This window comes from Rosa rugosa, chromosome 2, assembly GCF_958449725.1.
Source record: "Rosa rugosa chromosome 2, drRosRugo1.1, whole genome shotgun sequence".
In the NCBI taxonomy this organism is placed as follows: domain Eukaryota; kingdom Viridiplantae; phylum Streptophyta; class Magnoliopsida; order Rosales; family Rosaceae; genus Rosa; species Rosa rugosa.
In genome coordinates, this window is record NC_084821.1 from 26,600,404 (window position 1) to 26,612,701 (window position 12,298).

The 12,298-nt window shown below is 42.6% G+C and overlaps 1 protein-coding gene across 1 annotated transcript; it reads right to left on the reverse strand.

Annotated features, from left to right (window-relative positions):
* Positions 1-9,232: 9,232 nt before the first annotated feature.
* LOC133729535 (zinc finger BED domain-containing protein DAYSLEEPER-like) lies at positions 9,233-11,347 on the reverse strand. The gene is made up of 3 exons (XM_062157069.1): positions 9,933-11,347; positions 9,474-9,783; positions 9,233-9,385 (listed from the first exon to the last, which is right to left on the reverse strand). The coding sequence occupies exons 1-3, from the start codon at positions 9,978-9,980 to the stop codon at positions 9,294-9,296; spliced, it is 450 nt and encodes a 149-aa protein (XP_062013053.1). The 5' UTR covers positions 9,981-11,347; the 3' UTR covers positions 9,233-9,293.
* Positions 11,348-12,298: the final 951 nt, after the last annotated feature.

The window sequence follows — 12,298 nt, forward strand, 5'->3', positions numbered from 1 at the left end:
ACCTTGCAGGTAGATATACAATTCTCTTGTTCTCATTATTATCACATTTTGAGTTTATGTGAATTGCAGCAATTGATGTTAGTAGTCTTTAATCAGTATGGTTATGATAATCATAATTGATTCTTGGTTCTGCATCAGTTTCTGCATTTTGACCAAACTGAATGAATTCTGAGTATCCTTGTATTTCAGTGCACACTTTGGTTGTTGTTTGTTTTAATCTATGGTTCAATTGTTTTGGCATATAGACAATGTGAGTCCAAGTGGGAGAATGTTAGAATTAAGTGGACTTTACATTATCTATATTCATTAAGTAAATAACAATTGATTTAGTTTAAGATAAATAACAAGAAATACATGAGTTATCTCTATCTAGTTACCTATTGAGATTGTATGTCTCTCTTTAGGAGTTTGAAATTCAAGTTAACCTTACCTGATTAACATTAAGCTAATGTGATAAACTTTAGTCTCCTAAGTGATAAGCTTTTTTTTTTTTTTTTTTTCAAAAAAAAAAAAAAAAAAAGTGATAAGCTTTAGGCTTTATCTGGACTCTTTGATGGGTTGAGTTCATCTTGAGGTTTGCCTATATATAGGAGGAGATAGTCCCTGCCTCTACTACGCAAAAACATTCAGTTCATTTCCATTAGTGAAGTTAAACAGTGGTAGAAGGCAGAAGATTATTTCCTTGGTGATTTGCTGCAGAAGGTTTCCTTTTGCTGTTGAAGATCATTCCTTTTCTCTTGCTGTGTTGCTGAGTTCGTGATCAAATGTCGAACATGTATTCATTTGGCCAAACTATTCTAGATGGGATCAAGAGTGTGGATGCAGGTGAACTTCTAATTCTATTAGCAATGTTCTTGAATGCATATTTGTATATATAGCTGCAGTACATGTATTTGTGTAATTATGAATTGATCTTGGTGAGTGTATGATGATATGGTTGCTGCATCATGTTTACACTGTCCACCTCAAAGGATCAATTAATTAACATGCCATCTTTTTGTTTGCTAGCTTGTGCTTACTGACCATGTATAGCAAGTGCATGATTTTTTTTTTTTTTTTGGCGGAAAGATTACAATAACAAAAAGCAAAGAACAAAAAGGAAAGGCAGGCAGGACAAAACCTGCACACCGAAAGACTAAGGAGGGCAAGGAAGCCCATCATACAACAGAACACTAAGTAAAGAGGAAGGAGGATTAATCATCCAGTCTGAAGGGCACATTCCTCTTAGAGCTAAAGCAGCAACGTGATCCGCTGCTTGGTTAGCTTTCCTGCTGGACCAGATCCAGCTGATTTGCCGGTTTAGGGATAGGTACCGGGCTTTTGAAAACTGATTTGTGACAGACCAATCTTGAGGAGCCATTCCAGATTTGAGGGCTTGAATCAGGATGAGAGAGTCCGAAGCGATGATGACAGGACCGGGAGGTAGTGTTGCCAGTATAGACAAAGCTTCACAAATGGCAAGGAGTTCGGCCGCAAGCGGCGAAAGAGCAGGAAGAACTCCAGCAAAACCATCCATTAATTTACCCAAATCGTTACGAACAACAACTGCAATACCGCAAGTGGAAGAGGATGCAGAAAAGGAAGCATCAGTATTTAACTTGAGGCAGTGAACAGGGGGAGGAGTCCATGTATGAGCTGCAGTGGTCAGAGGAACCAAAATGATGGGGGGTTTAAGAACTTCCTTTGGAGGAACAAGATCCAAGAACTCCAAAGCATCAGAGTGAGCTTTCATAGCAACCTTGATAGGATTTGGGGTCTGGTGGTTAAATACACACCAACATCTGTGCTTCCAAATATTCCACATTAAGAAAGAAATATGAGTGAAAAAATCTTTAGGAGCAGAAAATTGACGAATCATATCAAACCAATTGACCATTGAAGTGATGGATTGCACGGAGACTTTGTACCCTAGAGGATGAGCGAACCAAGTAGCTACAACCCACGGGCAAGAAAATAGAACATGTTCCACGGTCTCAGGAAACAGATTGCAAAGAGTACAAGTGGGATGCTGAGCAATGTGTCTATGAAAAAGGGCTGCTTTAGTGGCCAATATGTTGTGAGCAATTCTCCAAAAGAAGAGTTTGACTTTGGGGAGAGTATGAATATTGTGAATCCACTTCCAGATGAAGGAGGAGGTGAAATGAGAGTGATGAGGATGAGTGGAAGTAGTGGTGCAGTTACGAGAAGCTAGGAAGTGATAACCTGATTTGACACTATAACTCCCATTCTTGGAGAAAGGCCAAACGAGCTTATCATGACAATCTCGGGCCACCAGATGGATAGACAAAATCTTGCTGCACTGGATGGGAGAGAGTTCCGACTGAATGGAGCTGAGATCCCAACTTTGTTGATTCCAATCAATCAAAGAAGAAACTGCAATGTTTCGATTAGCTTTGGCCAAACAGAGAGGAGAGGGAGGGACTGTCGGAATCCACTTATCTGACCACAGATTAACTGAAGTGCCATTGCCAATGTTCCACAAGGAACCAGCTTGGATTACCTTTCTGCCAACTAGAAGGCTAGACCATAGCCAAGAAGGTGCAGCCCCTCGTTTAGCTTCAAGAATGTTGGTGAAAGGGTGGTAAATCTGCTTGATGACTTGAGCACATAAGGAATTTGGGGATTGAATCAACCTCCAGACTTGCTTTGCAAGGAGGGCATCATTAAAATCCTGAAAGTTGCGGAAACCCATCCCACCTTCCGATTTTGGGAGACCAAGAAAATCCCAGGCTTTCCAGTGAATACCAGAAGAGGTTGAACTTCCCCACCAAAAATCACTAAGGATCGAATTGAGTTCTTTACAAGTAGAAGCGGGAAATTTGAAGCAAGCCATAGTGTATGCCGGAATAGCACTGGCTACTCCCTTAATCATGGTTTCTTTTCCGGCTTGGCTCAAAAGAGATTGTTTCCAACCATCCACTTTCTTCGAAAATGCATCTTTAACAAAACTCAAAGCCTTTATTTTTGAACGACCCCAAATTGTAGGCAACCCCAAATACCTGCCCGGATCGTCCACCACTTTCATTTGTAATACTGAACTAACCAAATGGACAATAGGCAGAGGAGTGTTCGGACTAAAATAAATAGAAGATTTCTCCATATTAATCCTTTGACCCGAGGCCGTGCAAAAAGTATGAAGTAAATCAGACAGATGCAGGCAATTATCCAAAGTGGAGTCCAGAAAAAAGAGTGAGTCATCCACAAACAAGAGATGACTGATAGGAATTTGAGCAGGACCTAGACAAACAGGCTTCAGCAGCATGGATTCAGTAGCCTTTAGCAGCATTTTTGACAATACATCATTAACAAAGAGAAAAAGGAAAGGGGAGAGGGGATCTCCCTGTCTCAAACGTCTTGAAGGAACAAACCAATCTCCAGGCTTTCCGTTGAGCAGAACTGAGTATGTGACAGAACGCACACAACTCATAATCAATTGAGTCCAAGATGAGGAGAAACCGAGTTGGAGAAGAACACTTTCCAGAAACGACCATTCGACACGGTCGTAAGCTTTATTCATGTCTAGTTTCAAAGCAAATGAGCCATCAGAACCAGCTCGGAGCATTTTGAGGTAATGGAACACCTCGTGAGCCACCATTATGTTATCTTGGATCAGTCTATCATTAACAAAAGCAGACTGGTTTGAGGTTATGAGGGATGGCATGAGGGGTTTCAAACGGTTAGTTAAAATTTTTGCTAAAATTTTGTAGGAGAAGTTACACAGGGCAATTGGTCTAAATTGGGAAGCATTTTTTGGATTCTTGACTTTGGGAATTAGAGCTATGTGTGTTTGGTTCAATGAATGCAGGAGGTGGTTCGTTGAATGGTGATGGGAGGCCGACTCAAGAACCACAGTTTGAACAGTTTCCCAATGAGACTGATAGAATGTACCTGAGAATCCATCAGGACCCGGTGCTTTCAGAGCTCCTAGGTCAAAGGCGGCAGCTTTGACTTCTTCAATGGAGATATCTTGTGCAAGAGATTGATTCATTTCATCAGTTACAAGAGGATCAATAAAGTCCAGAACTTCAGACCACTGCTGAGGACCCGAAGATGTGAACAAAGCCTTGAAATAATCAAGAAAATTGTCTCCAATATCCCGTTCATTTTGAAGCCACGATCCCGAATCATCCTGTAATCTGAGGATTTTATTAAATTGGCGACGTTGAAGTGTCGTTTGGTGAAAAAAACTGGAATTTCGATCTCCCAAGTGAAGCCAGTTGACCCTAGACCGTTGTTGCCAGAACATCTCATCCCGTTTCCAAAGAGAAGAGATAGTTTCAGTGATGCCATTAAGTTGAGGGGGAGAGTCTGGATCATCAGAATCATGGAGAGCTTCCAGGTCTTGGATTAAGGATCTGACTTGAGCATGAGAAGTAGGGAATGCCGTTTTACTCCATGTCTGAAGAGCTGAGCGGACTTTAGCCAGATTCACGAGCCAAGTATGCATAGGAGATGCGGGAGAACTAAGGTTCCAGGAATTTTTTATTACTGATGAACAATCGATATGTGAATTCCAGAATTGTTCAAAACGAAACAGGGGACGACCACGTACCTCAGTAGGAAGAGTATCAAGGAGAATGGGCCTATGATCAGATCCAATCTTGGGGAGGTGAAAGACCAGTGTACGATCTTGGACAGAACACCACTCCACATTTGCCATTGCTCTATCCAATCTTTCCTTGATGTAAACTCTACCATTCCTCATAGAAAACCAAGTATACTCAGGGCCTTGGAAGTTTAGGTCCCGTAATTGTGCATTGGAAATGAATGACTGGAAAAGTCTGATTCTCCACAAATCCGGAGCAGAGCCTCCCCATTTTTCAAAAGACCACTGAATCTCATTGAAATCTCCAATACAAAGCCAAGGAGAATTTTGAGAGTGAAACCGATTAAACATCGAACGCCAAAAGACTCTCTTTTCATTGTCATGGGGATTACCATACATGAAAGTTATTTTACACACAAAACCTTCAGAAACAAAACTCACCAAAGTATCTACAAAGTTGACTGAGTTGTCAATAACAGAGACGGTGACACTATCATCCCAGAATAGGGCTAACCCACCACCAGTATTGACGGGATCAATTGCAAGATGATGTTGGAATTTGAGTTTCTTTTTCCAGGCTAGGATTTGAGCTTCAGGTTGTCTTGTCTCCATCAAAAAGAGGATCTGAGGAGATTGTCTTCTACACAATCTCGGGAGGGCTTGTTTTGTCAGGGGGGACCCAAGTCCTTGACAGTTCCAACATAGTACCCTCATTGAAAATGAATGGAGAGATCGAGCACAGTAAAAGTAGATCGAGGGGCAGGCATCAATAACAATTGCCGAAAAGTCCGGCGGTGATGAAAGATGGGGATGGATGGATGTAAAAGTGTAATAATGATCGAAAGTGATAGATCAAATTGAAGTGGATGTGGATCTGAGAATAGAAAGTTGGGAAACGTCGGGGAAGATGTTTTACTAATTTGGGGGCGGTGGCTGTTTTCTGGTGGCGCAGGGGAGTGTCGGTGGAAAGGGGAATAGGTCAGTAAGACCCGGGTTTGCTCTATCCTAGAGGTAGAGTGGCGGTCGAAAGGACGAGGTCAGTAGGACCTGGGTTTAACTGAGACTAGCTCAGGGAACACTCACAGAGGAGGGGGGAACACTCACTGTGATTGGTTAATTGGTCTCTATGCTTATCTCTTACGGAAGAGACACAGTAAGCCAACAAGAAATAGAGAGTTGGCCTTAACTATAAGATCTAGCAAGTGCATGATTGAATCACTTGATTGAATTATAGTTGCCACCGTTTGACTTTTCCAAGTTCCAGATTGAATATCTAAACCATGTTTCTTGTCTTCTTGTGTGGTATTGCTCCTAGAAACAATTAAGGTTTGTTCCTATTTGCTGCTTCCCAACTTGTGTTGACCTCTTACTGATCACAATCGCGGTCTCAAAGGATTAATTAACATAGACATGAATTGTTATTCACCATGTCTGGCACTGCTGCAGCACATCACCGCTTCAAAATGACTAAACCACTTAATTAAACCTGTCATTTCTTTTGATTGTCAGCACCGCTTCACCACCTCACACACCACTCGCTAACTGTTCTTTTTCTTTATTTGTGAACAATAATCTAGCCTTTTCATTTCAGGCGTCATTGTGTCTCCACCGCCGAGCCCTGCTGCCAACTGCTTTCACAGAGTTAAGTACTGCAGATAATTGGTAACCAGCAGTTTCGCCTTCCTTCTAATTTTTCTTTCTTTTCTGTTCACAACTCTGCCTTCTTTCTGACCATCTTACTTTATTTCTTTTGGTTTGCAGGTTACAGAACCGAAATCATTAAGGGTGAGGCTTTGTATTACTTTGCTTGGCATTTTGGTTGTGGTATTTGGGTTTTGTATTTCTTTTTGGCAGTGGTGGTGGAAAGGTTTTGCTACGGTGGAAGAGAAAAGCAAGGCATGAAGCTTTTTATGTATTGCTGAGATTGAAGGAAGAAAGTGTGGCGTCTTGTGCAGATTTTTAGAAACGGAACTTGGCCATTCATGAATGACCCTATGTTCTAGCGTTAGAAACTGCATCAGCCAAGTACGTTGAGACTCCAGCCGTTCATGAACGACCATATCAGTCTAAACGCAAGAGAAGTTTTCTCGGCCGTTCTTGAACGACCATGGTTGTTTTCAAAAGGGTATTGGTTGTTCATGAACAACCCCCTTTGCCTGAAGCAAACCTATTAATTCTCAGCCAAAGAAGACGAGAACAACATGACGCAGCGTATACCTCAACGTCTCCCTTTCGAGCTGCTTTGATTTTGCCCTCTGTTTTGGCAGTGTACCTACATGTGCATTTGCAAGCATAATTAGCCATAATGGGCCACGCTCATTGTACTGCCAGAGATACCAACTCCCACCAAAGAAGTAACCTACGGATAGACAGCCAGGCGGGCTACAACCTAAGCACAGGATCGCCCCCAGATCACCGCCGACGCGCCGCCACGCGCTGCGCCAAGATAGCATCAGAAGCTCCTGAAGCTAAGAACTGAAGCACATCAGTCCCACATCGAAAACAAGGAGAAGATCAGACCTCTCCTCACCTATAAAAGGTCCTCTCCTCTCTCCTCATTAATTACGCATTTACTACTCATTTATTGTTATGTTATCTATATGCATTGACTGACTTAGGCATCGGAGAAGTGAAGACCGCCCAGCGCGGTCTCCCTCTGACGCCCTGTCTTTCGTTTGACAGTTAGCAAAGATCATCATATCTACAGTGGTCCGCCCGCCGGACCCGCGTTGAACGAAGGTTCGGCTACCGCCGAGCTTTGAGCATTAACATTGGCGCCGTCTGTGGGAACCCTTGAACAAAAGGCCATCCCACCACAATCACCATGACTAACGGTAGCGGGGGAAACGCTGAGGAGCAGGTGGACCAACCCGCCGTTCCCCAACCCTCCAACCCAGCGGTAGGTGTTAACCGCGCACTATTCAACACCCCAGCCAACCCCGGCGGTGAGGCCAATCCAAGCAGCAGCCGCCCACCAGGCCATGACCTCGCCGCCATGTACGAGCTAGCACTGGCGGACCTTCACAAGGCAAACAGAGAACGTGAGGAGGAGCGCAAGGAGAAGGCTGAGGCCCAAAAACAAGTGGCTACGCTGATGTCACGGTTTGATGACCTAAAAAGGACGCTGGAAAGAGCCGCCAATCCAGCACAGAGCGAGCAATCAAGCAGCACCAGACGTAGTCGGTCCAACACTGGCACACTGGTACCGGAATCGATTATACAAATGCAGGTACCGCTGGACCCACCTGAACTATTAGGGATGGGACCACCGCCCATCCCTCAGCTAATGTTAGAGCAGGAGGCGGAATCAATGCCCCGCACCAACCACTCGGAAGCTAGGGCAATCCACCTGCGCCAAGGCACAGACAGGTTCAGTGGAATGTCCAGGCAGGTTCCGCCGGTAGTACAACAGCCCAAATACTGGAAAGGATACAACAATTGGAGCAGAGATTAGTCCGGCCGGAGTCGGGCGCCCTGGCGCCAACTCCAAGTCCGCTTTTCGCTTCCAAACCAGGGCCATTTACTACTGCAATTCTACAGGCCATTAGACCAGCGTACGCAAAAACCCCAAAGATGTCACATTATAGCGGCATGTCCGACCCCTTCGTCTACATGGACACCTCCAAGAAGGTCACCAACAATAAGGGATTTGACGACCCCACCCTGTGCCACTTGTTCAGCGAAAAGTTAGACGGTGAGGCAATGAATTGGTTCTTTGAGTGTCCGCCGGGATCCATTGACTCATTCCATGCACTATCACACGCCTTCCTCTCTCGGTTCATCTTACTGTCCGCCGGACACCACAGCACAAGTCAGCTATTCAGCGTCAAGCAAGGGGCAGACGAGTCACTGAAGGCATTCGTCACAAGGTGGCGAGCGGCAGCATCTCAGTGCCGCGATCTAGACAAATCAGTGGCATCGGCGGCCTTCAAGCAGGGACTCTTCAAGGGACCGTTCCTCTATCACCTCAACTATAGTCACCCTAATGCGGCATATGACCACGTCATGAGTGAGGCGGTCATTCACGCCCAGGCGGAATTCATCACATATGGAGAAACCCCGCCGCCACCAGCAACACCAACAAAGACAACACAACCCTCCTCCAGTCATCAGGAGACCGCTAACAAGACCCCTGCTACGCCGCCAACTGACAAGAAGAGAGAGTGGCAACAGGGCCACCACCAGAACAAGCGGCAGAAGGACCAACACTACAACAAGGGCAACCGCCCATCCCATGGGGATAACCGCAACAAACAAACGGAGTCTTCTCAGCGGTATGCAGTGTTCACGGTAGGCCTGGCAACGTGTGGGTATAGTGCGGGTACGGTGCGGGTTCTTAACGGGTCGGGTTTTTAACGGGCCGACCCGGTAAAAACCCGTTAAGTTAACGGGTTTCGCGGGCTAAACCCGGCGGGTTTGCGGGTAATCCGTTGGAACCCGTTAAAACCCGTTAACATTTTTTTTTTTTTTTTTTTTTTTTTTTTTTTTTAAAGCAACTAGAAACGGTTAAGACTTATGTATATAATTTTTTTTTTCCCAAATCCATTAAAATCCGTTAAGACTTATGTAATTTTCGAAGAAGGGTATTTTGTTCCAACTGTTAGAGAAATATAATTAAATATTTCAATTGCAGAAATTGATTTTCGAATAAGTGATGAAATAGCATCAATGATAATAGTAGCTGCAAAGATTGAAATAGGTTCGAAATACATATTTAATGTACTAAATAAAATATGTCTAAGTCATCTTAATTGCGACTTTCTCCTTCTCCAGATCTATCTTGCAATGTCAAATCAAATACGTCTTCAGTAAGATCCTCCAATTCGGCACGCTCTTTTTCTAAAATATAAACAAACAAAAAAGAAAAATATTAGAATAACATAAAGATTGATAAAGTGAGAATAGAACCAAGTTGTTTTGAGCTTACCTTTGTTACCAAAAATCCAATCTCGAGTACAAAGCAGAGCTTGAACTGTGTCAGGCAACAGTGAGCTGCGGTATTGATCTAAAACTCTCCCGCCAATGCTAAAGGCCGATTCAGATGCAACGGTAGAAATGGGAATTGTGAGCACATCACGAGCTAGATGAAAAAGAATAGGATATCGGATTTGCTCCATTTTCCACCAAGAAAGTACATCCAACTCTTGCTTTCTTTCTAGCCTTGCTTCATCCAAATACTTGCTCAATTCTGTCTTCATACTTGAACTCGAACCAATTTTGTAAGCGTTATCAAAAGCCTGCCAATGACCAACTATCAACACATATATTGCAACAACATACATATTACTAAAAAAACACTATCAACTATCAACACATACATATGACCAACTATCAACTTGAATCATTAAGATGGAAACTCAAATAAGTTTTTTTAATTTTTTTTTACCTCAAGTAAGCTGTGATCGCCTTGTGCTTGAGAAGAACCCTCATCCATTGAGTAATTTGAATCATTAGGATCGAAGCTCTTCTCCACGTATGCATCAAATAAGGAAGACAATGTGTCATTAAAGACCTCTAATTGTGAAGAATCTGGACCATAAAGCTTGTCATAAGCCCATCCCCATCCGTCTCATGAAACTATCGTGATCCCTCATGGCTTCCTGTATACTATGCTGAACAATGAACACCTTCGGAAAGAACAAGTTTGAAGTAGGGTATTTTGTTCCAGAAAATAGGCACGTTACTTCATAAAAATACCCCAAAAACTTGGTAATCTTCTCTATTTTATCCCACTCATCAGCAACAAGACACAACTTGAAATCATTGTCACTTAAGCCCAAATTCATCAAAGCTCGGCGATAGTAGAGAGCACTATCAAGCATCAAATAAGTAGAATTCCACCTAGTAGGCACATCTTGCCTCAAGCCTCTTCTACTGCCTCTCAATCCAACTTGTGCAACACACTCCAAAAATCTTTCTTTTCTTGCCGAAGAACCCTTTATGTATTTGATGCAATCACGTACCTTTATCACAGAGGGATCAATTGCCTTCAACCCATCTTGAACTATCAAGTTCAAGATATGCGCACAACACCGAACATGAAAGAATTTGCCATCCATTATGAGCAATCCTCTAAAGTTCAACTTAGTCTTCAATTTTTCAACAAAGGAATCATTGGCAGTGGCATTATCTAAGGTAATTGAAAACAAATTCTTTTCAATTCCCCACTCTCCTATCAAGGTATTTACCTTATCAGCTAGTGCAACACCATTGTGCGGAGGAGGCATATGACAGAAATTTATAATCTTCTTTCTCAATCTCCATTCCGAATCAACAAAGTGAGCCGTAATTGTCAAATACCCATCAGTTGCTAAAGAGGTCCACAAATCAGCAGTCAAACAAAGTCTCCCTTGAACCGAACTCAACAAAGTTTGAAGTTTCACTTTTTCACCCTTAAATAACTTCAACACATGGGCTTTAACGGTATTTCTGCAAGGGAGTTTAAGTGCAGGAGAGATATAGGAAAATACATCTCTTATACCCTCATACTCAACAAAGCTGAAAGGTAAATCATGTTTGATAATAGCTTCTATCAATAACTCACAGAATCTCTCATACTGAAACTTAGGAGAACGTATGGCAGATTGTGGTGAAACAACATTACTAGCAGAGGAAGTAGAACACGAATTGTGATGACGTAACATGCTACCTGTCCCTGTTGCCGAATCACATTTGAGTATTGCTCCACATTTCTTGCATTTTGCACGCTCAATCAAATCCTCACCCAAAGGAATTTCCTCAAAAGACAGCCAACATTGAGAACTCTTCTTCCTCTTCTTCATTGTAAAACCTCTCGTCCGATTTCTTCTAGAAGGCAAATCATCTCCTCGTACATTTGTTGTTGCATCTTCTCCTCTTTCCTCCATAAATTGGGACTCATCATTTATACTCATCTACAAAAAATAAGAAAAAGGTCAAAACTGATTGCAAGAAACTAGGAAAGTCCACCACCACTACCAAATACACAACATCTCAACCAAAAAAAGGAAGAAATCACAGAAATGATTCAAATTATTAATTGGTACTACATAGAAAAGGATGATGAAGATTGATGAGAGCCAAATTATTAATCCTTTGCATGCATGATTGGATATTCCATCGTTATCTCTTCAACTATTTGCTCAATTATTGTACTAGATCGACCCCTTTGTTTTATTGCCAACATTTTAAGGTGTGTTCTTCAACAAACATTGGCCGGTAGAGATAGAGACCTACCACTTCACCGTTGCAGCTACTGGTATTAACTATTAACAGTCTGATTGTCTGATCATGAGACGCCCGTAATAGCCTTCATCTAAGTCAGCCAGCTTCATAAACCTGTGAAGAGAGGAAACAAAAAAGAAACAGCATACCAAATTCAGAATCATGGAAATAGCAGAGACCAACCAACAAACAACCACGTTACAAATCATTAACATGAATCCAAGAATGATATAACTACCATCAGTTATGAAATAATATCTCCCCATATATAGCAAAATGTCTAAAACGGCAGAATCAAGCATAGGAGATAGAGGATTGAATTACGCAATCACACCCCTAAAAGAGCTCAACTAGTTACTTTGGGTACATGGCTTCCATGAAAGCAAGGTTGAGAGAGGGAGAGAGAGATCGAGCATAGATATTTTTAAGAAGAACAACATAAATATTAGAATGAAATAGAAGAAGAAGAGAGAGACCTGTCGGCGAAGATCGGCGAGTCGAAGGTTGGTTAGCATGTGTTCTGTGTTTGGAGTCTTGGACGTCTCAACG